Source organism: Dipodomys ordii, unplaced genomic scaffold, assembly GCF_000151885.1.
Source record: "Dipodomys ordii isolate 6190 unplaced genomic scaffold, Dord_2.0 Scaffold69, whole genome shotgun sequence".
In the NCBI taxonomy this organism is placed as follows: domain Eukaryota; kingdom Metazoa; phylum Chordata; class Mammalia; order Rodentia; family Heteromyidae; genus Dipodomys; species Dipodomys ordii.
This window is the reverse complement of record NW_012267285.1, coordinates 3,160,355-3,188,043: the sequence shown is the minus strand read 5'-3', so window position 1 is coordinate 3,188,043 and position 27,689 is coordinate 3,160,355. Positions and strand designations below refer to the sequence as shown.

The window sequence follows — 27,689 nt, the reverse complement described above, 5'->3', positions numbered from 1 at the left end:
CTACCCTATTTTTTCCTCATGGTAATTTTTGTGTGAAATTATATCATTATATAACCACCTATTATATTCAAATGAGTTCCAGAGCCAGGTAAGGATTTCAGTGGAATGTACTCTACCCAATTTCTCCGAGTCAGAAACACCCATGAACATGGGAGCCAGGGAGCCATCACCCTGAGCATGTCCCCAGCCTGGACAGGAGCTAACCAGGGCATCCTGCACACAGAACCAGAGGGAGAAGGGAATTGGGGGCACAGCGTTCACCTCACTTGGGGGAGACCCTGGAGTCCATCCCTAGCACCCCCCACAAAAAAAGAACAGAAAAAGGAAAGGAACCCCCAGGTTCTTCACAGTTTTGCTTTAAGTTCTTGATGCAAAGAATCTAAGTCTGCTTTCCTAGCAGCCAAACTCAAACACAAAAACAAGAGTTCTCTAATATTAGTGGTTTAGCTGTAGGATGTAATGACACCTGACCAGGAGGCAAGCTGTTCCCAGTCATCTGGGAGATCATTGCCTAAAAGGCAGTGAGCAACAGTGGATAGTCTCCTCCACACTAAAACATAAATGTGTGTGCATGTATGTGTATGTATGCATATATACGTACATATATTTGTGTGTATGTATATACATACTTCTGCACACCTAAGTGCTGGGCTGTGGACAGGTCCTTAACCCTACAGATCAGCCTCTATAATGGCTGCAAGCGCGGGCAGGTCTCTGTCTCTGGAGAGCGTGCACAGATGGGTGTGTTGCACACACAGATGGGGATGTGTTGCATGCGTGGATGGGGTATTGCACGCACAGATGGCTGTGTTTCTGTCTTCCAGGAGAAGACCGACGTGGAAGGAACGCTGTTTGTGTACACAAGGTAAGACTGGTTTCCTCTCAGAATGGGCTGGTTTGGTTTTGTTGTCACGTGTCTCCAAGTGCAGCCTTGTTACAAAGAGAAATAACACAGAGGAATTCTGGTTTGAAGCTTAGTTGGCAGCAGGAAGGGGCCACCACGTGACCCTGGCTGTGAGTCCTCATGGTGCTCACAGAGGCTGTGGACTGTTGTTCTGTGGCTTGGGTCAGTGCACACCGTTCTTGGAGCGCAGGCCGGGCGGGGCTAGATCCCCCTTGGTGTTATCTGGAAAGAGCTTCACCAGCCCCCTTTCCCACCCAACTGCTCAGACAAGCACCATCCACAACTGAAGAGCTCTGCTCAGAGCCCGGGACTGACCGAGCTGTCCCCTCTGCGGGCACACACGACACACTCAGCTGTGGGGCTCACAGTGCCCAGCAGCAGTAAACACCAGATCCTCAGCCTGTCCTCGGCCTGTCCTGCACTCCAAGCCCAGAGCCTCAACACAATTGCCTCCGTGCACGCTGCTGGTCCTGGTCTGGCCTCCCTGTCATATCCACCCCAGTGTGGCCATCCTGGTGTCACGCCCCTCCCCAGCGGCCCGGCACCCATGCTTCCTCCTCTTGTCAGCACCTTGCCCACCCTGTGCCCGTTACAAGTCCAGCCCGAGCCCCTCCCAGGGTTTCATTCACACGTGAACCGCAGTGCAGGATACACCACCACAAGGGACCCGAGGTGACAAGGTAGGCTTGGCACTAGGTGGTCACAGAGGGACAGTGCCTGGCCACCATGGGGTCAGCGTCAAGGGGACACCCTGGCGAGGACCTGTGCCTGCCTGGTTCACCCAGCGGCAGGTGAGGCCGCGTGCAGTGGGGTGGGCTCAGCGCGCTCACCTGCGGTGAGCGCTGCATTCCGGGCACAGGCGGGGCATTCCCTTGCCACTAGCCGTCCCCAGGCGCCTTGCCGCATGGCTGTTACCAGGCAGACCCAGCCCGAGCCCGCGCCCCCGCCAGCAGCACTGTGCTGTGTCACTCGGGTGCTTTCCACTTAGCGCGAAAGCAGCCGAGATGTATTGAATGAAATGAACAACAACAAAAAAAAAATACCAAGTGCCACATTTTTATTGAGAGCAATCTTTATAATAGTGTATCCATGAAGCTGTTGCTTTATATGGAAGAAAAAGAACACGCATTCCCTCACATAAACTTCATTTATGGTCTGTCTCACAACTGCATTGACCACCATTCAACTTTATAATTCGTTTCAGGCAATATTTAACGTTTTCTGTGGAAATTTCTTTGTATAATTTTGATGTATGCTCTGTGAAGTACCAAGATCCTCTAAAACTATGTTAGAAAGATTTTAAGAAATAATTACCAGCCAGATGCTGGTGGCTCACATCTGTAATCCCAGCTACCCAAGATCTGAGGATCATGGTTTGAAGCCAGCCCAAGCAGGAAAGTCCTTGAAACTGTTATTACCAGTTAACTACCTGAAAACCAGAAGTAGAACTGTGGCTTAAGTGATAGAGCACCAGCCTTGAGCAAAAAAGCTCAGAGACAGCACCCAGACCATGAGATCAAGCCTCACAACTGAAAAAGAAAATAGTTACTGCCTTAAAGGAATTTACCAATAGGGACACAAAGACACACACACACACACACACACACACACACACACAGGAGCTATTTTGCCCAGGACAACCTGTCACTCAGGTGGTGATACATATGATGTGTGTGTATGTAATGGTGCTCACTGCAGAAATGCTGCTTTACATGAGTGCAGTCTGCATGTGTGAATCTGTATACACACCTGAAGTTGTGTGTGAAACAGTACACACAAGGTTAGCATGTGCAGCCTGTATTTGAAGCTACACGCAAAAGGTTACTTGTGTGCAGTCTGCATGTGTGGGACTGTTTGCGTAGAATGTTATGTGTGCAGTCCATGTACATGGGCCCATATGCACAGATGTGTGCAGTCTGTGAAGGACCATATGTGCAGAAAGTCGCATGCCATCCACATGTGTGTGTGCACAGCAGGTGGAGGAGGCCCGATGCACTAAGCGCTGTCCTTACCCTTTGTGATCTCCAGGTCGGCGTCTCCCAAGTATGGGTTTACCATCATGAACAGGCTGAGCATGGAGAACAGGACGGAGCCCATCACTAAAGACTTGGACCTCCAGCTCCAGGACCCCTTCCTCCTCTACAGAAATGCCAGATGTGAGTTTTGCACTGCGTGCTGTGGTATTACTTCTGAGGTTCGGCTGCGTGTCTGTCTTTGCATTCCTGCTTAGGGCTCAGCGTTCGCTAGTTTGGGAATGTTTAGCTCTGAGTGCAAGGCTGCCGTGCCCTATGGCAGAGGCAGGAGCGTGGTCAGGATGCTGTGGACGCCTGGTTGGCAGCACCTTTCCCTCAGTCCCTATGACCAGGCACACAGATAAAGTGGGAGAGCCCGTACTCGAGAGATGCTGTCTGTGAATTCCTGATACATACAAAATCCAAGTCCACAGGGTTTCAGCCTGTGGTCATATTGGAGTCACAGGAGCTAAGCACATAGTCTGGTTATATGTGAGGTGCAGAGGCACACGAATCTCCCGTCCTTGCTCCTCCAGCCTGACCACCTGTGTCGGGCCAGAGAGAGATTGATGCACCGCCTGCGTTCAGGGGCTCCGTATAGAACGGGAGGAGCACTATCCAGTACGTACGTGTGTGTGTGTGCGTGCGTGCATGCGTGCGTGCACGGGTAAAATAGTGTAGCCTCACTTAGAATCAAGTCGTCCTGGTGCATGGGTTGCTCTCACGTTCAGAGAATACAGGTTGGGTTTTATAGGAGGAAATGGAAGCCATTCAGGTGAACTCTGGCTTTCCAGGGATCCTGGGGAGGGTGGGGCAGGCAGGCAGGCAACACAGGACCATGTAAAGCGCAATGTGGGGAAGGGTGATAGTGGGAGAACGGTGCACACAGCCATGCGGAGAGCGAGAGACGGCTGGCTCCCGCCATCCGAGTGCTTTCCCTCGCAGGTGTCACTGATGAGGTACAGAACGCAGTCTGAGTTGTTTGTGTTATAGTGCATCAGGTTTTATTTTCCTTTACGGACTGTCTGCTTCTGAGCTGAGTCACTACCTAATTCAGATCTTAAGTAACAAAAACACAGCCCTTGCCACGAGTGTGCGTCCCTGCCGTCTGCATTCGCTTTTATTCCAGGTAGGTGCTTGGACAGGGTGTGGCCGGTGGCCATCTCCGAGCTGCCCGCTGGGTGGGCAGAGCTGTCCCATTTCCCAGAGAAAAAGAACATGGAAAAAAAAAAAAACACCTTGTTAACTTAATTTTCTGTCAATCAGTTGACATGTTAAGATGGTGCTATATTGGGTTAAATAAAATGGGTTCCTAAGCTTGTGCCCGCTGTGTTGTGTTTTGTAAGTTAGGGTTCCGTGTGTGGCTCCCTCCTGGTCCTGCTGAACCTCACTGCTCTGGCTCACGTGCCCAGCGTCCACCCCTGCTGCTCCTTTCCAGGGTAATAGTCACACGTGTGCGTGCAAAAGCCGAGACCCGGCAAGGTGACTGATGGACGGGGCACACACACACCCAGCATGCATCCTCGAGGTCACGGTGCCCTCAGCCAGGACCGCTGCTCCTTCCCTGCTGTGGGCTGTGAAGGAGGGGAGTAGGTGTGTAACACAAGTGTGCAGGCCAGGTGGGTGGCAGACCTCCCTCACCCCCCGCCCCTGGAGACAGCTGCTGTCTCCCACGGTCAGAGAAGAAAGGCTTATTTCAGAAAATCTGGAAACCCAAAAATAAGCCTTTTCCTGAGTAGAAGGATTCACCTTCTGTTTTTCTCCCCATAGTCAGTTTTTAAAGCTGGATGTGGTGGTGCACAGCTGTAATCCTGGCACTAGCGAGGCTGAAACACGAGTATCTCCAGTTCCAGGGCAGCCTGGCGACACAGCGAGGCCCTGTCTCCAAAGAGCCATTTAGATGCCACTTTCTAGCTTCTGACCTGCCAGCCTTTCTCTAAAACATATTGCACAGTAAGCATTGAGCAATGACGGAGCTCAGTTATATTATACAACTTTTAGAAAGTACAAACTTAAAACCTTCATGCTCCATTTGAAAGACAGCAGTAAGAGTCAAATTATCTGCAAACAAGAGTGGGCCAGAATTCGGAAGCCGCATGCACAGCATGGAAGCTGCCTGTGAACCAGAAGGAAACCAGCCGCCTCAGCGGAGTGCAGGCCCCCGCCAGGCACCAGCCGCCCCACCTCCCACCGTGCTCAGTGGCACCAGATGATGGCAGAAAACAAACAGAGCTGGACCTGAAGGAATCTCCCAGTTCTTTACATTCCTCTTAGTGTTACAATATTCTAGGGTCGCATTGGTTCTGGGAGATTACGGCTGTCTTCCTGCTTGTGGCTGTTGACTCGGAAGGCCACCGGGTTACCTAGCTCTCCAAAACGCCATCCTGCCTCTCAGAACGGTGACAAAGCCGGGCCGCGTTACCACCCTGGCTAGCCCCAATTTGTTTTTCAGACCCCTTGTGTGTTTCAGAACACCTAGAAATGTCAAGACAAACTTCTGCCTTGTCAGATTTTAAGACCCTGAGACTTCATCGCCTCTTTTTTTAATCCAAAGCAGGGGGATTTGAACTCAAGGCCTCATATTTTTCCAGACATTTGCTCTGCCGTGAACCATACCTCCAGCCCCTCTTTACCACTTCTTCAGCTTGGTTAGAGAAGGGTTAAAAGAACCCCGTATAAATTTATTATGAAGACAGTGAACTCCACCCACAGGCAGTAATTTTGTTTTACTACTTTGGGCATTGTGGCCCGAGGACGGGCTCCATGGTGGTTCTTAGTGGTTCTTAGTCCTCAGTCCTTAGTTCTGCTCAAACTGCCTCCCACTTGTGGGCCACTCTGCTCCCCAGCCCCACCCTTGGGCCTCGCCACGCTGATATGTCTCCTTGTACATGTACCTGGGGTGTTCCAGATGGTTCTGGGAGGTTATTGGACTCCAGGGGTCAGGGATCATGTTGCACATCATTCTGCAGCCCTCCAAACACTTGACAGTCCCCCCATAGCACACACGGCCCTTTCCCTTCCCGTCTGCCCCTCAGCGTGAAACCCCACAGTCCCTCGAGTCAGGAAGCAAGGACGGCGGCTTCCGGTCCCACCGGGCGGGCAGTGAGGGCTGCCCTCACTAACCTCCAGGACTTTCAGGTCTGGGCTGCTGACAAGAAAGGCAGGAGGCCACCAAAGCTTAAAAGTCACAATGTCACTAGCTCACCTCTCACGTCTCTGAGCCGCCTCTGCCCTTGCCACAGACTTGGACTCTTCGTTACGGCCCCTTGCCCAGAGAGGTGATGTTCTAACAGATGCTGAAGCTGGCCCATCTACCGGACTCGAGTGCTGGACTAGGTGGCCCGACCTCAGACCCAGAGTAGCGCTTCGTTCCCCCTGCCAGTGCCTGTGCGGGCTGACGGGATGCAGACTCCCAGGAGACGATTCTTCTAAGGCACGGGCGTGCTGTGGGGTGCAGAAGGCACAGAACCGTGCAGGTACGAGCTGGGTCGTGACAGCCAGTGGCGCACACGTGGGCACCCGGGAGGCAGCCAGCGCCCCTGCATCACGGGGCGCGCACACACAGTGCCGAAACCAGCTCCCCACGGCCACGGAGCCACAGACTGGCTGAGCACACAACCACGTCCCAGCGCCTCGTGGACTGGGACCCTGCCCTTGAGGCCTAGCCTTGTGTGACTGGGTCCGAGCACCCAGTTTGGCATGGAGGAAGCCTAGAGCTTAGGAAAAAAACAACACTGGATCCCAGAAGATAAACAGTGACCTCGGCACGTGGTCGTCCTGGCTGCTCTGCCTGTTCGTGTGGATTCTTTCACACTTGTTTTTCGAACATAGTTGCAGATAGCCAAGTTCTGGAATGAAAGATGGAATCTGATTCACGTATGTCTGAAGCCACAGAAGGAAAACGTGTCATGTCTCTGCGCCCTTTGGAGTTTGGGGAAAAGGAAAGCAATGTGGGCTAAGGTCAGAACTACTCTGTGTACAGCCTGCGAGCTCTTATTCCATAGCACAAAGCAGAGGGTGTGGCTTACTCGTGCACAGCATCAAGGACAGACAAAGGTCAAAAGGCAAAGCTTGAGAGCCAAGGCCCTGATCGGTAGCCTGGCTGGCCCAGAGCCTCTTGTGAAGGCCCCAGCTCTAACCAGGCTGGTTATTTAGAAGGGGGAGGAGAGCTGTTTTCACCAGCCAGGTTTCTACTCTACCCCCTCCCCCATTCTCATGAGCCTTTAGATGGACACGGCCTCCCCTCTGCCATGAGCCCTAGACCCCGAGATCCTGGCAGCTGCCGACGGGTGAGATCATGGCGCATGAGAAGAACCAGAGCAGGAGCAGAAGATAGCGGCGCTGTGCGTGGCCGCTGAGGCCCGCAGGGAGCTTGTTTTATGAGCCATATCCGTGTTTGGTCAGCAACACGGGCGCCAGAAGTAAGGAAAGAGCCGGCCAGGGCAGACATTCCAAAGGGGGCAGCAGGCGGCCTGCTTCCCGTCACTGGACACCGGGACACCACGGGCTGCCCTGCCTTGCCGCCTCCACGCCGCCACCACTGCCGCCGCCGCCGCCACCTCCTCCTCTCCCTCCTCTCCCCCCTCCCCCCTCCCATGTGCTTCCAGCTTCCCCCCTTCTGCTCGTCCTTCCCTTTTTCCTCCGTCCACAGGAACTTTCGTTTTTAAAAAGGCCAGTTCCAGCCTTTTATACCCCGATGTGTAAGCAAGTGTTAGTGCTGGAGCCCCGGCCAGCCTGGGGGCTATGCCCACCCAGGTGGCATCCAGCCCCCAGCTCCCCTGGCTCCGGGTTCCAGTCCCGTAGCTTTGTGTGTCCCGAGGGGCTTCCACCAAGTGTGCACTGTGCACCCCCCCATCCTCTGCATCACACAGCAGCTCAAGCAGACATGCCACACCTTAAACCAGAAAGCAAGTGTTCACCAAAGATTTTTTTTTCTTTTGCCAGTCCTGGGGCTTGAACTCAGGGCCTGGGCACTGTCCCTGAGCTTCTTTTGCTCCAGGCTAGCACTCTACCACTTGAGCCACAGCGCCACTTCTGGCTTTTTCTGTGTACGTGGTACTGAGGAATGGAACCCAGGGTTTCATGCATGCGAGGCGAGCGCTCTACCACTGAGCACCTTCCCAGCCCACATGTTCACCAAAGCCACACTCGACTGCACCTCCTCCTGGTGCAGTCTTCCTGGGAGGAGTGGGTTGGAAGACAGATGCTCAGATTTATCCTCAGATGCCCAGGAGAGACGTGTGTGACTTCCTGCCGCGCTCCCAGCTTTCCAGCAGGAACAGAGCTGACGGCACAGGAAAAACACATCCCCTCATCTTTTTGTCAGGAAGAAGGAAAGGGAGAAGAAGAAAGGAAATGAGGAAGGGGGAGAGGGAGGAGCGAGGGCAAGGCCAGGCCTCCCTAAGTTGGATGCCCTGCCCACTTAGCGCTCTTCCTTAGGTCAGGTGTGGATTTGTCCCCTCTGGTCTGGGCTCTCATGCAGTGATCACAAGCTATTGTCCATTACTTAGTGTGAGACATCGACGACAAATGCTATTGATAGAAATAGCTTACTAGAAATAGCTATGGCCAGCACAGGTGGCAGGGGGCAATTCCCTCGCAGACATCCACGCCACGCATGCCCCCGCCCCCGCCCGTGTGAACCAGAGCCACCGTCCCAGAGAAAACCATGCGCGCACACAACGGTCGATGTCGGCTTGGTGACCTCTTCAGATTTATCAACTTGCAGTGTTTCCACTGGGGGGAAAATCCTCAAACAGAAAATGCCATTGTTGAAAATAATCTGCTGTCTGTGTGTGTGAATGTGCGTCTCTGTCTTTCTCTCTGCCTGCCTGTGTCTGTGTGTGTGAGAGTCTGCCTGCCTGCCTATGTCTGTTTTTCTGTGTATTTGTGAGTCTGTGTCTGTCTGTCTGTTTTTCTGTGTCTGTGTGAGTCTTTCTCTGCCTGCCTGTGTCTGTCTTTCTGTCTATGTATGTGTAAATCTCTTCCTCTTTCTTGCCTGTGTCTGCCTGTGGGTGTGTGTGTCTCTCTGTCTTCCTGCCTCTGTCTTTCTGTCTTTCTGTCTGTGTATGTGTGAGTCTCTTCCTCTCTGCCTGCCTGTGTCTGTCTTTCTGTCTGTGTGTATGTGTGAGTCCCTCTCCCCCACCCCTCTCTCTTCCTGCCTGCCTGTCTCTCTTGCCTAATGCCTGAAGCATTGCTTTTTTCCCACTGAGAATTTTTCAAGAATGGCCTCAGGCCCTGTTGGATTTTACAGCTGTGCTCTTAGGGATCCCGCTCAAACACAGTGAAGGCTGACAGTCCAGCGTTCGTGTGTCGTTGTCGCCCCCCACCCCGCCGCCCCGTCTCTCCCCTCGGGCCCCTTACCTCCAGGAGAGACGTAGACGCAGCGGAGCGGAGCCTCGTGCACCAGTGTGCCCTTGAAGCTGGCCCCCGAGTCCACGGAGGGCTCACTGGACAGTGGCCGGTAGGCAGGCGTGCTGGGCTGCACCAGGGCTTGGAACATTGCGAGTTCCTGCTAACTTCACTTTAAAAGAAAAAACCACGGTGGCCTTTTCGCCTTGTGATTTTTTTTTTTTTTTTGAGATTCAGTAAAAACACTGGGCACAACATCTCAGAGCCAGAGCGCTTGTACAAGCCCCATCCCTTCTGAGTCCTAGAACTCTGAAGGCAGCCTTCTTGGGGAGGGGCGGGAGCTGCGTCCCTGGGCCCCCAAGGCTTTGCAGGGAGCCCTGGGTTCAAATGTGGAGTCAGCGGCCCCTGTCAGCCCAGCAGCCCAACACCTCCTGCAGCTCTGGTCTTTGTCCATCACCACGCCACTTGGCTGGACAGGCCCAGGGCTGCTGGGGGCTGGTGGGCCGAGCGCAGAACACGTCACATGGAACACGCCCTCGGCCTCACCAGAGCCCATGGCCCCCAGGGGTGGGACTGAGGCAGGGAGAAGAAGCAGGCAGCCCTTTGTCGCTGTTCAGCCTTCTGATTCCCAGACCAAATGGTCAGTGGTTCTCCATCCCTCTTCCCCAAAAAAGTCCCCGGGTCTCTAAACTTCAGTGTCCAACCTAAACATGAACTGGGTGAGAAGACTTCAGAGCAGTCCCAGTTTCATACATAGATTTAAAAAAAACAAAAACAGGTTGATTAGAGGTGAGTCACGGCTGGGCCCTAAAGAACGGTCACTCGGGTGCGTCGGCGGCTGTGGCCGGCCCTCGCCTCAGCGTCACAGGAGAAAGAAAGAGCTTCTCTGGAGCTGGACCCAGCATGGACCCAGGTCCAGCCCGCTTGTATCTAAGGAACAGGAGGGCAGGGCCCCGGAGGTGGCAGTCGGTGGGGACAGTGGGGAGCGAGGGCTGTGCTGGGGGCACGTCCTGAACTGGAAGTTCACAAATAGACGCTTCACTTCAGGCCCACACAAAATTCTTTATGGAAGCCGTCCTCTTCAGAACTCGGGCGTTCTGATTTTCCTCTGTAAAGATGGTCAGTCCCAAGGAGGAACACACGTGTGTGTGTGTGTGTGTGTGTGTGTGTGTGTGTGTGTGTGTGTGTCCACTGCCCCGCCCAGAGCATGGCGTGGTGCAAGAGAGACCGGGAAGGTTTAGTTTCCTCCATCTGCTCCCTTAAAAATTCCTTCTGCAGCCATGATTACTAAAACAAAATGCAAAGCCCACTACCAGCTACAAGCAAGCTAATGATCCAGATTCACGAAGCTCCGCTTTAAGATAGCCACTTAAAGTAGCAGTCAGAAGATACCTCTCCTACCTTCCGACATCTTGAGTCACTGCCACCACCAGGAAGCACAAACGCCACACCTTGGGCCCTGGCTGGGTAACGGGGTATGTGGGGGGAGGGGAGAGAGAGGGTATTAGAGCATCATGGGCCGGGGGTGAGGAAGAGTGGTCAAGGTCACAGTCAAGGTCATCCAGGGGCCACAGGGACAGTCCCAGTGAATCCCCTGTACCACTTACCCATGCTAAGAACAAGGCAGAAGGCAAAGGGAGCTAAAGGGGACAGAGCTGTCCCTATGACAACGTAGCATTAATGTTGCTAATAAACATTTTGGAAGTCAGAATCTCGTTTTCCTCCAAACCATATTTTGATATTTTTTAATCACGGTATAATATTGCTGCTGTGTTGGGTGAAGTGTTTAGAAGTACACAAGGAGTATGTGCCTTCTTTATATGATTAATACCACCCGATCCTTGGTTAAGATATTTATAAATGATCCTGGCGCCGCTCCAGCCTGTGCTACACACTAAATTTAGTACGCAGCTCACTTGTAGCAGAGTAAGGGAGGCAGTAGCAGGTAGGTACATCATACCACACATTCTTTTACTACTAAGTGAGTAAATCATAATTGTTCATAACCACTGAACGTTTGTAAACTTTCAGTACAAACCATTTGAAGTCAGATGTATTATTTAAAGTTTCTCTATTTTTCCCCCAGTAGCCTCTTCGAAACAGCTCACCAAGTCAGATTTTCAGTTAACATATTGTCGGGGGAGACTGGTGGGGGGGTGGCATGGTTTGAGCATCCGATTTCTGAATATTTAAAAACGAAGATGAAATGTGCAAATGCAATATAGAAACAATTGTGTCTTAAGCCAGAAGTTTAGAAACCCTGTGTTCATGCGCGTCTAGATTCGCTTGTTTAACAAGAATTTACACCCCCCCCCTAGAATTCGGTGCTGCTTTTTTTTTTTTTTTAAGGAAAAGACACTTTGCTGGCTATGTGTGTTTGTGTGCATGTCAGAGAGAGAGAGTCCTCTGTGCTTTTAAGAATTCCAGTGCTTTAACGTCTGTGTTGTTGGTGGTTATGGAATAAATCACTTTGGTACATACGTTATGTGCTGTCCTCTGAGGTGGAGTGGGGCGTTCTTTCCACGCTGTGCTTTGAGGCTGCCCACCGTTCCTCTCCCTGATGTGTTTTGCAGTGTCCATCTATGGAATCTGGTTCTATGATAAGGAAGAGTGCCAGAGGATTGCGGAGCTCATGAAAAAGTGAGTGAGGACGAGGAGGCCCAGGCCTGCTGCCCGTCTGCTCCCTCCCAGGCCGCCCCTGCTCCCCCGCACCCCAGAGTGCTCTGCTCTTCTGTTCACAGTCAGCATTAGGGGCCCATAGTCTCTCCTTTCCATCTGGAGGTATGGGAGTTCATGTCTGCTCAGGGATACTCTGGGTTCCTGTCTACTCGGGTCAGCAGCCACTCCAGGTCTCCCTCTCCCTCCTCTTGTAAGTCTTGTTCTTTCCATCTCACGATGCCTTGTGGGGTTCCCGCACTGCATTCTGGGAACTCTCAGCTCCCCACCTGATCACACGCCCCACCCCACCCCTGGCCTCTCTGGTGACACAGGCAGGAGGCCCCGCCCACTGGCCCTCTTGAGCCCCTGGCCCTGCTCACCACAATGGGTTTCTGGGAGGTGGATGAAGGTCTGCCTGGCCTGGAACCTGGGACTCAGCGCGGCGGCTGCCCACAGGGGTGACCTGCACCTCCAGATTCCACCTCAACCCCGGTGCTGTGGACCGGCCAGAGGGAGCCTGTGGAAACGAGCAGCCTGGGGGGGGGTGCCTTTTTGTAAATAAAATTTGATTCCTGAAGATGTTGCATGTGAGAGCTAATTTTAGGTAAGTAGCTCAAGTTGCAGATGGTGATTAAGTTTTGTTCAGACTGGTGTTTACCGCCAGGCAGCTCGTCCCTGGAACACTCGTTATTGTAAACGTGCCCCGGACAATAATAGCCAGATTCCAGATAGATGAAAAGCATCCCGAGGCCGAGCCACGAGGCTGTGGGAGTCACAGCCCTTGGGTGGCCAGAGGCTGGGAGCTGGGCAGGCAGGGCCCGGAAGAGCCTCGGGGGGCAGAACCCCTCCCAGCCGTCCCATAGGGGAGCGCCTGGCATGGCTCTACCCGGCAGCTTACGTACTGCCAGTGCTCAGTTCTGCCTTTTGAGCCCCGCCCTCCGCCCCGTTTGTGCCTTCATTAGTCTTCAGACGGGCCCCAGCGCGCCCCCCGCCCCCCGCCCTCGTCCTTGCTCATCCAGCCCAGGCATCGCCAGCTCTGCCCGGGGGGGGGAGGGCGGGGGGAGGAGGCAAACTCCAGTCCTCGGACCTCCACCTCCCGTGGCTGTCGGGGTGCGGGTCATGCTGAGTTAGGGTGAGCGCTTTGCTGTTTCCACCTTAGGTGGGGACAGGTAGGAAGCAGCGCCATGCACCATGCTGCCTTGTCAGCGAGCGAGCAGACAAGACGCAGGCGTTGCTTCTACAGGGGGCAGAGCTGTGCCATGTGGGGCACAGGTGCCCGCAGCCCCGCTCACACCACCACGCACTCGTATCTGTAAATAACCGCTGGGTGAGCTTGGCGGGCGGGCGGGCAGGAGCCACCGGCGCCGACCTGGCTCTCTGGGCCTTCCCCCTTCCCTCTTCTAGCCTGACTCAGTCTGAACAGCTGTGCCCTCTTCCCCTCTCCCCCTTCCCCCTTCTAGCCTGACTCAGTCGGAGCAGTTGCGTGCTGGCGCCGGCATCCCCCCCATCATGCTCAGCGCAGGTGAGGGCCAAGAGGCGGACATCCTCCGCATGCTCACCAAGGCCAGGGACGAGTACACCAAGGGGGGTCCACGCGGGGCACTACCCAGGGAGGAGCACGCGAAGGTGAGTCGCGCTGTGGGCCAGGCCTCGCTGCTGACGTCTGTCCATACGACAGCCCTGGAAATGCTTTAAGGCACTGAATTGTGCAAGTTTGGAGCTCATGGCGCTGGAGTCGAAGGGAGGAAACCCGTCGAGACAGCGTCTGCCAGCCAGACGGCTCGTACCCCACAGCACACCTTTCTCTCTTCCAGTGTCAGACCTGTTCTGAGCCCAAACAGATAGCCAGCTCCTCTGCCATCCATGACAACCCCAACCTGATCAAGCCCATCCCCGTGAAGCCCGGGGACGGCCACCCGCAGAGCGGGCCTCAGTGCAGCCAGGTGCGCGCCCGGGGCGGGTCAGGAGGGGAGGGAGAGAGACAAAGTACCTGTCCAGGCCAAGGCAGATTGCATGCGGCGAGGGGTTTGGGGGTGCTCCTAGGGCTCAAATGCAGAGGTCTGCACTAGCCAAACAGGTGCTCTGCCACTTCACAACACGCCCAGACCTTTGTGCTTCAATATCTTTTGTCAAACAGTCTTAAGCTTTTATCTGGGTTAGACTGGAATTCTCCTTATCCAACTGGAGTTACTGTGGTATACAGGGGACGTGCTTGTGTGATTCTGTGAAAAGCCACCAGAACCCTGTGAAGGCCTCAGGCCCAGTTCTCAAAGAGGTGGCTTATCTCTCCACGTCTGTAACTCTGCCTGCGCATGCCCCATCCTGGGACCCGGGCCCCGGGCCCACGAGTCCCTCCGGCCAGTTGGTCAATCCTAATACGTGTCAGCTCTCCTGAGAGAAGCCTCCGATTGTTCTAGCTAGCTCCCAGTATTTCTCGTGGTCCCCCAAAGCCCCCACGTGGATAAGACTGAGTTGTCAGGGCAGCCACACCCACACTGCACGCGGCACGGACTCCCATGTCTTCATTTCCTCCAGGCCTCGGACTCTGAGCCCCAGCACCTGTCCTTGACCACTCTGTTTGGGAAGCCTGGCGGAGCGCCCTGCCCCAGAGCCACGGAGTCCCCACAGCTGCAGACAACACCCCCGGGCCGGCAGGGGACCCCCGTGGCCAGGCTCTGCCCAGCAATTCAGAAACTCATGGTCGGGAGCACGGAGCTACGCCCGCTGGCCGAGCTCCGGGAAGGGCATCCCTGTGGCGCCCACCCTGTGGGGGACCTGGCCCCCCGCCCAGTCCCCCCGGGCTCGCCCCGCCACACACACAGGACTTCCAGACCCCAGAGCCTGCTGGAGACGCTGCAGGGGGCCCCTGACCCCTCCACCCCCACTCTCCCCAGCCCCGCCGCCCAGCTTCCCCTCCCGCCCCCTCCCCGAGGCCCTCGGGAGGGGAGCCCAGCGCCCCAGCCAGGCAGCCCCGGAGCTCTGCCCCCACGGGAGCTGCTGAGAAAGCTCCAGGCCGTGCAGCAGCAGCAGGAGCTCCAGGTGGGCCCGAGGCCGGCGCTGGCCGCCAGGTTCCCAGTGGTGGCCCAGAGCTCCGGGACGGGGACACCCTGGAAGAAGCCAGCTGCTCTCATGCAGGTAAGCACCTGCCCGTCCAGAGACGAACCGGGCTGGCTGTGGTGCAGCCACATTTACAGCCGGCTCCAGACAGGCAGCGCCCCTCCCCGACCCCCTCCAGAGAGCAGAGGGAGAGCTTCCTCCGGTCTGTGGGAAGGTCTTAAGACCAGCACAGACCTGGGGGCCGCGGATGCGATCCCCCCCTTGACTGTGGGCTGGTTGGTTTAGAGACTGGTTGAGGCGTTCTGTGACATGAGGCCCGCGTGGGCCCTCAGAGCCCGCAGTCCTGCAGGCACTCAGCCCACCCGGGCAGGAGCCACGCTGGATGCCCCGGCCTACGGGCCGGGGAGCACTGCCCAGGGAGGAGCGAGCGGGCTGCTGCCTCCACAGAGGCTCGGGAGGAGCAGGCGTGCCTCTGGCCTCCCTGAGCACTAGCTGCGGGAAGGGGGCAGATTCTAGGAGAGGGGTCCCCAAGTCCGTTGGTAGCTGGAAACGGAGGGATCCGGGGCTGGGAAGGTGGCTCAGTGGTAGAGCGCTGGCCTTGCGTGCCTGAGGCCCTGGGTTCGATTCCTCAGCACCACATAAGCAAAAAGCCGGAAGTGGCGCTGTGGCTCAAGTGGTAGAGCGCTAGCCTTGAGCTGAAGGCTGAGGGACAGCGCCCAGGCCCAGAGTTCAGGCCCCATGACCGGATCCAAAAAAAAAAACAAAACCAGAAGCGGAGGGATCCGCTCAGTCCACATCTGTCCCCTGTGACACCCACTGGGAGCACGCTGGTGTCAGTGGCGCGTGTGCTGGGGCTTGGCCTGCTCCGTTGGGCAGCCTCCTGTCCCTGGGACGTGGCCCGGGCCGGCTGCCCTCTCCCCGAGGACGTGTCTGCAGCCCGCCCTCCTCTCAGTGCTTGGTGTCCACTTTGCAAACACCTGCTCCTTTTTCTATTTGCTGCCTTAGAATTCGAGAATTGGGGTGAGCAACCTGACGTGAATTCCTGCCTAATTCCTTTTCCTTTCAGCGTTGACAAATGTCAGGGGGCAGATGAGGGAAGTGCGTGTGCACCCCACACTGGGCTCCCCACACTGGGCTCCCCACGCCGGGCTCCCCACACCGGGCTCCCCACGCCGGGCTCCCCACACCGGGCTCCCCACGCCGGGCTCCCCACACCGGGCTCCCCACGCTGGGCTCCCCACACCGGGCTCCCCACGCTGGGCTCCCCACACTGGGCTCCCCACACCGGGCTCCCCACACTGGGCTCCCCACGCCAGGCTCCCCACGCTGGGCTCCCCACACTGGGCTCCCCACACCGGGCTCCCCACACTGGGCTCCCCACGCCGGGCTCCCCACGCTGGGCTCCCCACGCTGGGCTCCCCACACTGGGCTCCCCACACTGGGCTCCCCACGCCGGGCTCCCCACACTGGGCTCCCCACGCTGGGCTCCCCACGCCGGGCTCCCCACGCTGGGCTCCCCACACTGGGCTCCCCATGCCAGGCACCCCACACTGGGCTCCCCACAGCCCCCCCCAAGTGCCCACAGGAGCAGACAGCTCCCTCCTCCCAGGCACTTTGCCCCGGAGATGCCACAGCCATGATGCTACACTGCCGCCCACCCAAACCCAAGTTCCCTGTGTTCTTGGGGTACCAGAAGGCTGGGAAGTGCCTCGCTCTGCTCCCAAGCCAGACACGCGCACCAGCCCTCAGGGACAGGCGCGCCATGGCATGGCTGTGTCAGGTCCATCAGCTAAGCGAGTAGACAGCCCAGAAGTACCTGCTCCCCACAGGCAGGGCCTCTGAGGACAGGGTCAGAGAGGGGTGCCCCGCAAGTCACCCACGAGAGCCGCCCTGCCCACGGGGCGCAGGTCAGGACCATGGGCAGCCAGGCTGAGTGGGGGCGGCAGGCCTACACGCTGAACAGTAAGGGAAATAGCCTGAAAAGGCCCTGCCCATTGCTCATGCTGGGCCTGCACAGCCAGAGCAGTCTGCGCAGAGGTGCTCAGCGAAGACGTGGGGTGGAGCGGGCCCCGCGGCCCGCGGGCCCCTCCGCCAGGACAGCAGCTCGGCCAGGCCTGGAGGCGGCGCCCGTGGGGCCTGGCAGTGCAGACTTGTGGCTCGGGTGGCGCGTGGGTTCCTCAACCCCACCCATCTGCCATGCACAGGCCACTTCGCCCCAGCACATCACAGCAGGAGCGGCCCACGCCCTGCTCATGTCGCCCACCGCCTCCACCCAGGCCCCGGCCAGCGACAGAGAGGGATGCCAGGAAGCCCCCGGCCTGCTGCTGCCCCTGCGGATCCCCGAGCGGCCCTCACTGGGGGCCCCGGGCCCTCTCAGCAGGCCGCAGCTCCAGGAAGCACTGCTGTACCTCGTCCAGGTAAGCGGCGGCTGCCGAGCTCGGTGCGGGAGACCACAGTGAGAATACCCACTGCCCTCCAGCCTGTCCGGGGCCAAGCCCGCACCTGTCAGGAGGCCAGGGCCATCCTGGGCCAGTGACACCCAGAGCTCCAGCAGACAGAGCAGGTCACAGTGGGCAGGGAGGCAAGCGCCGGCCATGTGTGCCACAGCACAGCCACAAACGGTTCCGAAGCTGGCCACGAGCCGGCCGTGTGTGCCACAGCACAGCCACAAACGGTTCCGAAGCTGGCCACGAGCCGGCTGTGTGTACCACAGCACAGCCACAAACAGTTCTGAAGCTGGCCACGAGCCGGCCGTGTGTGCCACAGCACAGCCACAAACGGTTCCAAAGCTGGCCATGAGTTAGGGTGTGTGTGCCACAGCACAGCCACAAACGGTTGTGAAGCTGGCCACGAGCCGGCCATGTGTGCCACGGACACAGCCACAAACGGTTCTGAAGCTGGCCACACAGCCAGCGAGTGTGCCACAGCACAGCCACAAATAGGTCTGAAGCAAGCCTCGCAGCATCTGTGCGCTGCACAGGTGACACCCCCACCCCTGTTGGCAAGCCCCCTCCCCACGGGCAACCTGCCCCACCCTCGCCCCCTGCCCACCCCCAGGCGGGGGCTCTGTCCCCACACACTGGAGGTCACAGGCTCCAGCCCCCTGCGGGCAGTCACAGGTCCCGGCTTCCCTGTTGGTTTCCAGAACGACGACAGCTTCCTGAACATGATCTATGAAGCCTATCTCTTCAGCATGGCGCAGGCCGCCTTGCGGGGACCCACGTGAGCCGCGGCAGCCGTGTCCTGAGACCCGTCCCTCCCAGGGATGCGCCGCTGCCATGTGTTTCCGCCGGCCGGAGCCCGGTGCTGCACAGTAAAGGGTTTGTGTGGTTGAGCTCCTGTGGTTGGCCCTGTGTGAGAACCCCTGGCACCCGCGCCGTAGCTCCAGACTCGGGGAGGCCTCCGTCCAGGCCACGCAGCAGATGCCGAGCTCAAACACACCCACGGTGCCAGGCTAGGAAGGAAACCGCTCCTTTCTCTTTCCATAATCTCCTTGGTTCTCACCCAAGCCAGGGCACCGGCCAGCCACCAGGGGGCAGTGTCCACCACGGTTACCCGTGGGAGTGAGGAGAACACTTCCCAGGCCACCCATGGTCATAGTCCATCTGCTGTGCTTGCCTGGCCCCGAGGTGTCCACACCACGTCTGTGCATGGCCGTGGCCTGCCTGGTCCTGACGTGTCCACGCGGTGGACAGCTCTCATGTCCTCCGGGCGGGGGGTGACATGGGGACTATGGAAGGCCAGGACCTGGGTCAGCAGCACCTGTTCTGAGCCTCGCAGGGGAGGTGGTGACCTCGGGGGCAGAGGATGAGATTTTCTGCTGCCCAGGCCTGAAGGGCGCATGGGGCCCCATGTTCCTTCATCCCCATTTGTTCTGCAGACAAGTGTTCTTACTCTGGGGCCCCCAGGGGCCGGCTTCCTCACACCCTGAGGCTTTGGGCCTTTGCGGGGACCATGAGGCTCCTCCCCAGCTCTGAGGAGAGGCGGGGCGGGCTCCATCTCCTACAGCCGCCACCAAGTGACAAACCTTGGAGACCTAACCTGCAGAAGGCCAGTGGCACAGGAGAACCGGGAGGGCCGGGCTGTCATCCCAGCTACTCAGGAGGCTGAGATCTGAGGATCATAGTTCAATCCAGCCTGGGCAGGAAAGTCCCTGAGACTCTTATTTTCAGTAAGCCACTAAAAAAAGTGGAAAGTGAGGCTGTGGCTCAAGTGGTAGAGCACCAGCCTTGAGCAAAACTGAAGGACAAAACCCAGGTCCTGGGTTCAAGCCCTAGGACCAAACACAGACATGCATGCATGCACACATAAGCACACGCATGCATGTGCACACGCACATGGCAGATGGCCCTGGGCGGTGTGCTGCGTGGCCTTGGCCCCGCATGTCTGACCACAGTTAAAAGTATCCGTGATCTAACCACCGCAGCCTTAAAAAAACAACTCAAAATGCAATAAACAGCTTTGAAGGTGTGACGTGTCTCCATTGCCAGTTGGTTTGCAGCAGGGAATCGTGGGTAGAGCTCATGGGCTGTTCCTTCTGCGTGGAACGGCCGGGTAGTGGCCCTCAGACACCAACCTCTGGAAGCATGGGGCTTCCTCCCTCAGACCAGCGCCAACCTCGTCCTCCATCGCAGTAAATCACTGGAAACGGCCTGCCAGATCCAGGTAGACCAGAGGTCCAGGTGCCCTTCCCAGTGCGGACTCATTCTCCCGTGGCGGCCGGGGCGTGGCGACGCGCCCTGGTGGGTGCACCCACGTCCTCGGGTGATGAGGCCCCAGAGCCGGCCCTACCCGAGGACCGAGGCACGCGGCCGGCCCACACAGCTGTCAGCCAGGTCCCTGCGCCGTCGCCCCCCACGCATGGCGACATCAGGTCTGGCCAGGCAGGTGGGGTGTGCACAAGTGGTGGCCAGTCACGGCCCAACTCTGCTTTGGCCCCGTCCTGGCTGAGAGGATGCTCTGTGGCTGCGAACACCGCGTGGTGCGGCCTCTTTAAAGCAGAGGCCATGCTGGCCGAAGAGAGCCAGGCGCTGCCTAATCCACCCAGATTAGAGGAGAGGCAGAGGGATTAGAGGGGCAGGATCCATCCAACCCCTCAGAGGCCACCCAGCAGGACGGCCCCCCTCTAGCCACGGGGACCCTGAGGCCCAGCCTGGCGTGCACACACTCATGGGCCTCCGCTCTGTCCCCGCGTGCGGCCTCGAGCGCCTCCCGAGCCCCGGCTGCCCGCTGGGCCCTGGCAGGGGCCGTAGCCCTCCTGGGCCCGGGGCCCTCCTATGGAAGACGGTCCTGGTGCTGTGGTTGCTGTCCAGCTCCGCCCTGACCCCCGCACGGGGCCAGGCCAAGATTCCTCTGGAAACGTAAGCCATCACCCCGCACCCCGCTCCCCACACCCCACCTCTGCTCCCCGCCCACCCCCCACCGCCAGGCCAGCGGGCCAGGATGGCTGTCCTGTGGGGATCATCTGGCCCCGGCTGCTGCCGATGGCTCCCTCGGAAATGTATAATCCACACTGCCACCCAACCCTCCTTCCAGACTGTTCTGCCTCCTTACCGGCCACATTCCCTCTCTGGCCAGTGCCACCGGGCAGGAGAGGTGCGGCCTCTCGGGGCTTCTCCTCCAGCCTAGGCCCTGTGATCATGCCAGCCCCCTCCGCCCAGCCCCACGGTCGGGCCCACAGGGCAGCGTGGCTGTCCGTCACATGGGGCTCAGTGACGCCCCCCTCAGTGGCCGGGGCCCTGGCTCCTGCTGGTGTTGAGGAAGTGGAGGAGAGGGGCAGTCGGTGGAAGTGCAGTGAGCCCCGCCTGGGCCCAGCAGCCTGGCCCCCCCTGAGCCAGGGCGGCACACAGCCCAGGCGGCGTGGAAGGCGAGGGTGAGAGCGGCCTGCGTTCCAGGGCGCTGGGCAAGGAGCAGAAGGCTGGGCCCAGAGGCAGCAGCCACTGGGGCAGGAGGACGGGAGTTCAAGGGCAGCCTGGGGCAAAGTGAAGGAGACCCTGTCTCACACACGTGGCCCCAGGGGTGCTCAGTAGCAGGGTGCCAGACAGAAGGGGAAAGAGCAGAGCGGAGCCCCCGCCTCCTGGTCTCCCTGAGAACCCGCATGACCTTTGCCCCCGACCTTCCGCAGCATCCGTGTCGTTTGACGCTGCCAGGAAATCCGTGGCCAGCATCACCTCCCCCGTGACAGCCCGACCGCCCCCCCACAGCCTCTCGTGGGCCCTGGGCTCCCAGCCCCCCTCCAGCCCTCCCTCCCTGCTCGCCCCTCACACGGGTGCAGCTGATTCCCTGGCATGGAGTAAGACCCCCCACGATCGCCAGCTGCACGGCCGAGGGGCCGACCTGGTGGGCACACAGGCGAATGGCCGCGCTCCCTCCGGGGCCTCCGTCAGCTGCCTGCTGGGGGCAGTTCTTCTCCCACCACCACGAGTGCCCGAAGTCACCACCAAGCCCTCCCCAACCCCAGGCCACCTGACCCTGGGCTTCCATTGCTGTCCCAGTGACCTTGAACCCCCAATCCCAGTGACCTTCAACCTCTATCCAAGTGACCTTGAACCTCTTTTCCAGTGACCTTGAACCCTCAGTTTTGGTGACATTAAACCCTCAGTCCCAGTGACCCTGAACCCTCTGTCCTGATGACCTTGAGTCCGTAGTCCTGATGACTTTGAACTCTCAGTCCTAATGACCTTCAACCTCTATCCCAGTGACCTTGAACCCTCTGCCCTGATCATGAACCCTCAGTCCCGGTCACTTTGAACCTTCAGTCCCAATGACCTTGACTTTTCTGTCCCAATGACCTTGAATCCTCTGTTCTGGTGACCTTGAATCCTTAGTCCTGAGGACTTTGAACTCTTAGTCCCAGTGACATTGAAGCCCCAGCACCAGTGACCTTGAAGCCCAGCCCCAGTGACCTTGAGCCCTCTGTCCTGATGACCTTGAATCCTTAGTCCTGATGACTTCGAACTCTCAGCCCCAGTGACCTTCAACATCTATCTGAGCTTGAACCTTTTTCCCAGTGACCTTGAGTCCTTTGTCCTGATGTTCTTGAATCGTCTGTCCTGATGACCTTGGACTCTCAGTCCTGGTGACCTTGAACCTTCTGTCCCAGTGACCTTGAACAGGTTACCAGTTAATGACCGCTTATTTGGCCCAAAGCTCTCCTCTCATTCTTGGGGTTGTCCCCACCCTGGCTGCCCTGCCCGCCTCCTGCACCCCACCATCCTGCCCTGTGCCCCCTCTCTCTCCTGGAGCAAAGCTGAGTTCCTGAGCTTGGCCCTGGCCTTTGGTTCAGGGCCCTGGGCAGGGGGCTGCCCCGCCCCACGCTGCCCTGCCGCCCCCTGCCTGGCCCTGCGGGGAAGCCGCTCAGGCCCGTGTGCCCGTGTGTAGGCCCGTGCTCGCAGTAGGGAGGGACACATGTGCATGCCCGTGCTCACATGGGTCACGCGTGCACGCCAGTGCCCCTGTGTGGGTCGCGTGTGCGTGCCTGTGAGCTCGCCCCATGGTCCCGCAGGGTGAAGCTGTGGGCTGACACCTTCGGCGAGGACCTGTACCGCACAGTGACTAAATACTCCGGCTCCCTCCTGTTGCAGAAGGTCGGTGACCCCTGGGGACGTGCTCAGGTGGCCGCTGGGGCCTCCTTCCTGGCAGGAAAGCAGGGCCCCCCATCAGGGCCGTAAGGGGAAACAGGGCCAAGGAGGCGAAAGCTACGCCATGCCCCCAGACAGCACGGGGGTGTGCCAGAGCAGAACAGCAGCTGCGGCGGGGACTGGGGAAGACGGGAAGGGCGGGCTGGGGGAGGGAGGAGGGCAGGAGGCCCCCATGGAGCCCCAGGGTGGCTGGCCTGCAGCCCCTCGCAGGTGGCTGTGGCCACATGCAGAGCTCCGGTGCCACGCGGCCCTGGCAGGCGCAGGGCTGAGCGGCGGCACCCACTGCTGCACGCCTTGATGGATGAGGCACTTTCCACACAGATGGACGTACCCCCTCCTCCATCCAGCCTCCAGGACCGTTATCCCAGCCCCGGCACCAGGCAGGGGGCAGTGGGGCTTTGGCATCTGGGCTATGGGTCACCCACAGGCCTCCACACCCCTCCCACAGCCCCGCTCCCCGGACAGCCCCCCACCCCAGCAGGGCCCCAGGTTTCCTCAAGCCGGGGTCCGGGCTGTCTGGGCTGTGGCCCCTGGCAGGAGCTGCGTGGGGCCTGAGGAGGGGCAGAGGCATGGGGGGGGAGGCCAGCTCGCCATCACTGGAGGGGCTCTGGGGAGGAGGCCGGGCGTCTCCCGTGTGCCCCGGGCGTGCCCCGGGCCTGGGGCACAGAGCCGAGGCACCTGCTGTACCCCCAACAGCAATACCGGGACGCAGAGCGCAGCCTGAAGATCCAGGAGGTGGACGGTCTGGAGCTAGTGAAGAAGTTCTCCAGAGACATGGAGGCCATGCTGCGGAGGAAAGTGGAGGCCGTGCAGGTGGGGCCGCCACCCCTGCCCCTGCCCTGCCCCTGCCCCCCTCCAGCCCCGGCCCCTACCTCCTCCCGCCCCTCCTCTGACCTGGCCGAGTGGGATTTCGAGGTCACCCCTTCTTTCCCGCCTTAGAGTCTGGTGGAGGCTGCGGAGGAAGCTGACCTGAACCACGAGTTCAATGCGTCCCTGGTGGTAAGTCTTCTTCTCTGGGGCCGGGGTTGGGGGGGCAGAGATGGGGGGAGACCGGGAGCTGGGGACAGGGCCTCGGCTCAGGGGCTTGAACTCACCGTGAAACAGGATGGACAGCGGAGGCCCGGGCCTGCCTGGGTCCCCAGCACGCTGAGGGGACCGACAGAGGCCCCACAGGCCGCTCCCTGATCCCCATCCGTCCTGAGACGGCCAGCCTGTGTCTGCCCGCCGCTCGGGTGGTGACAAGTCACAGTAACCCGAGCCTTACGCCGAGCACTGGTGCCCACACCTGTAACCCTGACGGTCCGGAGGCCCAGGCCTGAGGATGGTGGTTTGAAGCCAGCCAGGGCTGGAAATTCTAATGGTACAGCAGTGGAGCACCAACCTTGAGCGAGACAAGCTCAGAGACAGCGCCCAGGCCCTGAGTTCAAGCCCCAGGACCTGCACAAAATGAACCCCAAACACACCAAGCTCATGCACCCTACGATCCAGTTACCAGAAGAGAGAACGCTGCAGCAGGTGGCTCTGGGGGTACTCACGCCAGCTCGCCCAACTTCACCTTCTCTCTCCCCCTGCCTGGCCTCCGCCCTTCCCCCACCTGTTCTTCCCCGCCCCCCCTCACTTCACCCCTGCCTGTCCCCCCACCCCGGCCGTGTCCCTGGGCCCTGTCCTCAGTTTGACTACTACAACTCGGTCCTGATCAACGAGAGAGACGAGAAAGGCAACTTCGTGGAGCTGGGCGCCGAGTTTGTCCTCGAGTCCAACGCTCACTTCAGCAACCTCAGGGTGAACACCTCGGTCAGCAGCGTGCAGCTGCCCACCAACGTGTACAACAAAGGTGCGTGTGTAACAAGGGTGCGGCCCCATGCCCTGCGGCCCTCCGGAGGCCTCCCTGGGGCCGCCCCACCCATGAGGGTGTACCCATACCCCTTCCCCCTCCCCTCCAGACCCGGACATCCTGAACGGAGTCTACATGTCGGAGGCCCTGAACCCCGTGTTCGTGGAGAACTTCCAGAGGGACCCCACACTCACCTGGCAGTACTTCGGCAGTGCCACAGGGTTCTTCCGGATCTACCCGGGTGAGCGGCCGGCCCCGGGGAAGGAGCGGTTGGAGAGGGACGGGTCAGTCCCCAATCCCCACCAGAGTGTACCCAGCCCTCGCCAATGTCCACGCTCAAGTCAGTAAAGATCCGCAGAACAAACCAGTGAACGGAGGAAACAACTGTGATTCCCCAAGGCCCTGAGGACAGGCCCGCCCCACCACACACAGACAGCGGCAAGGAGTCTCAAGAACTTGTCAGCCAACACGGACATTAGATAGATGACAGACAGACAGATAGAAGATAGATCCAAATAGATGAATTGATCCATCTACAGAGAGCAGGTTGATACAGGGTAGACTGATAGTTGATAGATTGGTGATAGATAATTGATTGATCTACAGATAGACCCATATAGATAGATAAATAGATAATAGAGGCATATCTAGTAAAAAACAAAAGTGTATACCCTATACATTATATAAATTAATGGGTTTCATTATAGTTCCATACATGCAAATTTGAGTATATCGGCCTACTGCCTTCTGATGGAGAAGCTGCTTTATTATCTTGTGATTTTTTTTTTTGCCTTCCTGGGGCTTGAACTCAGGGCCTGGGTGCCGTCCCTGAGCTTCTTTTGCTCAATGTTGCCTTCTACCATTTGAGCCACAGCGCCACGTCTGGCTTTCTCTGTGTATGTGGTGCTGAGGAATCGAACCCAGGGCTGCACGCATGCAAGGCGAGCGCTCTACCCCTGAGCCACCTGCCCAGCCCTGCTTATTGTCTTACTGAGGGTCCTGTATCCACATCAAGTGCTTCTGTCTTCCAAGATCCCTTTGCCTTGTGTGTCTGGAAGTGCCTTAGCATTGTCTCTCCTTCACATCCACCTCATTCCAGCGTTTGCTGGACACTTTGGGCATTTGTAGCCAGGGACTCCATCCGGGCCGTTAAGACATCAAGCGCGGCCTCTGCCCATCTCTCTTCCGCTTCTCTCCCCGGGCTCCTGGAGCACGGATGTTGGTGCACATGGTGACAGCCCCCAGGCTCCGTCCGTCTTCTGCCATCGTCCTTTCTGTCCCTCAGGCTCAGGCAGGCGCAGCCCTTGCACTGGTGCCCCTGACGCGCTTTCCTTCCTCCGAATCCTTCTAGCGACGTTTCATTTCAGTTACTGAGTTTCCAGCTGGCGTCTCTCGTGTCTGTCCCTGCGGGAGCCCGTCCCCCTTCCCATGGCTGCGTTCCTCCCTCCAGCCAGCTCCCGTGTTTAGGGATAACTTGGCTGTGTGGGTGGCTTTATTGATGCCCCCGATGGGCATGCTAATCGTGTGGCGGTCCTTCTGGAGTCAGACTTTCTCCGGAACTATGTTGCTGTGCTTGGGTGGGGTCTGGTTCTGGTTTTATAGTGTCCACATTGAAGGTCATCCTGAATTGTTGGTTTTCCCGGCTTCTCTGGCCTTCTGAGACTCTTCTTGTCCTCACAGGGCCCCCGCAGGTGCAGCTGTTCCTCGGTGTACGTGTCTTCAATGCCTGGCTCCCAGAGGGAGAAGAGAAAGGGGGAGACAGGGACCTTGGCCCCTGCCACCTCCAGAAATTACTTCAGTTAGGGGCCCCAACCCAATGATCTAACCTCCTCCCACTGGGTCCCACCCCCAGTGACCTAACTTCCTCCCGTGAAGCCACACCCCCAGTGACCTAACTTCCTCCCATGAAGCCACACCCCCCGTGGGTCCTCTATCAGCCAATAGCACCCTAAGTTGAGAAGCCATTTTGCATCCACCTATTTATTGTGCACTCCTAGTCTATATTTTGTACCTGGCCATAACAACCTGGACATTGGCACTGGCGTCATGGCTCAAATAGTAAAGCACTAGCTATGAGAGAAAAAGAAATCTGAGTACAAGGGCCCAAGTCACACACACACACACACACACACACACACACACACACCCGTGAGCATTGTGACTGATACACACCAGCCAGCCAGCAATGGGGAGAGGATTAGGGTCCAGGTTGACACCAACTCGAAGGCGATCAGAACCGGAAGGGCAGGAGGCGTGGCTGGAGCAGCAGTGGGCGCTCCCCAGCGCTGCCCCTGGGTGGTCTGTCTGTGAATCTGGTCTTGCTCCTCCCCCTCGGCCCTGGGGGTCATGATGACGGGAGGGCCGATGGGCTGGAGTAGAACCTGTCTGCATCCGCTTCCCGCAGGTATAAAATGGACGCCTGATGAGAACGGAGTCATTGCCTTCGACTGCCGGAACCGAGGCTGGTGAGCGCTCGCAGGGCCCATCCGACGGCCTTGGGGTCTGCGTGGCCCCAACACCTCCGTCCCTCTCCTTCCTGCTCCTGACCCTGGGCGAGGGAAATTGGCCCTGCACCACGCCATCCCTCCAGGTGGGCCCGTGCCCGGCCACGCCGCCCAGAGCAGCTCCAGGCGCCGACCGCCAAGGCACGCGAGCCTGGCACCCCTCAGGCGCCCTGAGCTTCCCCGCTCCGGGCCAGAGTCCAGACAGGAACAACCGGGGCCCTGGGTTAGGTGGCTGTCCCCGCTCTGGTCTTCCTCCTCCCTCCCTCCCTTCTCTCTTCCCTCCCTCCCTTCTCTGCGCCTTCCTCCCTCCCTTCCTTCCTTCCTTCTTCCCTCCTCCCCTCTGGTGGTCTTGGGGTTTGTAGGCAGGGCTTGGACAGGCCTCGCTCTCTCCCTCTCTTTCTCTCTCTCTCTCCCTCTCCCCTTCCCTCTCTCTCCCTCTTTCTCCCTCTCCTCTTTCCCTCTCCCTTTCCCCCTCTCTCTCCTCTCTCTCTCCCTCTCCCCCTCCCCCCTCAGGTACATACAGGCGGCCACCTCCCCCAAGGACCTGGTGGTGCTGGTGGACGTGAGCGGCAGCATGAAGGGGCTGAGGCTGGCCATTGCCAAGCACACGGTCACCACCATCCTGGACACGCTGGGCGAGAATGACTTCCTCAACATCATCGCGGTGACTGCTGGCTCTGGCTCCCTGGCCTCCCCCCACCCTCCAGCCTGCCCTCCTCCCTGCCCTCC

General features: G+C 58.6%; 2 protein-coding genes across 2 annotated transcripts in view; both read left to right on the top strand.

Moving 5' to 3' along the window:
• Window positions 1-773: 773 nt before the first annotated feature.
• Window positions 774-18,446, top strand: Dcp1b (decapping mRNA 1B). The gene is made up of 8 exons (XM_013023619.1): window positions 774-865; window positions 2,933-3,060; window positions 11,841-11,907; window positions 13,386-13,551; window positions 13,740-13,868; window positions 14,461-15,060; window positions 17,187-17,399; window positions 18,128-18,446. Exons 1-8 carry the CDS (start codon window positions 774-776, stop codon window positions 18,206-18,208), a joined length of 1,476 nt encoding a protein of 491 aa, XP_012879073.1. The 3' UTR covers window positions 18,209-18,446.
• Window positions 18,248-27,689, top strand: part of Cacna2d4 (calcium channel, voltage-dependent, alpha 2/delta subunit 4) — a 67,207-nt gene continuing 57,765 nt past the window's right edge. Inside the window, exons 1-10 of the mRNA XM_013023618.1 lie at window positions 18,248-18,295; window positions 18,365-18,690; window positions 20,256-20,342; window positions 22,487-22,568; window positions 23,319-23,435; window positions 23,562-23,621; window positions 24,294-24,456; window positions 24,566-24,697; window positions 26,861-26,921; window positions 27,474-27,647. Of these exons, the coding sequence (XP_012879072.1) occupies window positions 18,248-18,295; window positions 18,365-18,690; window positions 20,256-20,342; window positions 22,487-22,568; window positions 23,319-23,435; window positions 23,562-23,621; window positions 24,294-24,456; window positions 24,566-24,697; window positions 26,861-26,921; window positions 27,474-27,647 (1,250 nt within the window). The remainder of the gene's footprint in view (window positions 18,296-18,364; window positions 18,691-20,255; window positions 20,343-22,486; window positions 22,569-23,318; window positions 23,436-23,561; window positions 23,622-24,293; window positions 24,457-24,565; window positions 24,698-26,860; window positions 26,922-27,473; window positions 27,648-27,689) is intronic.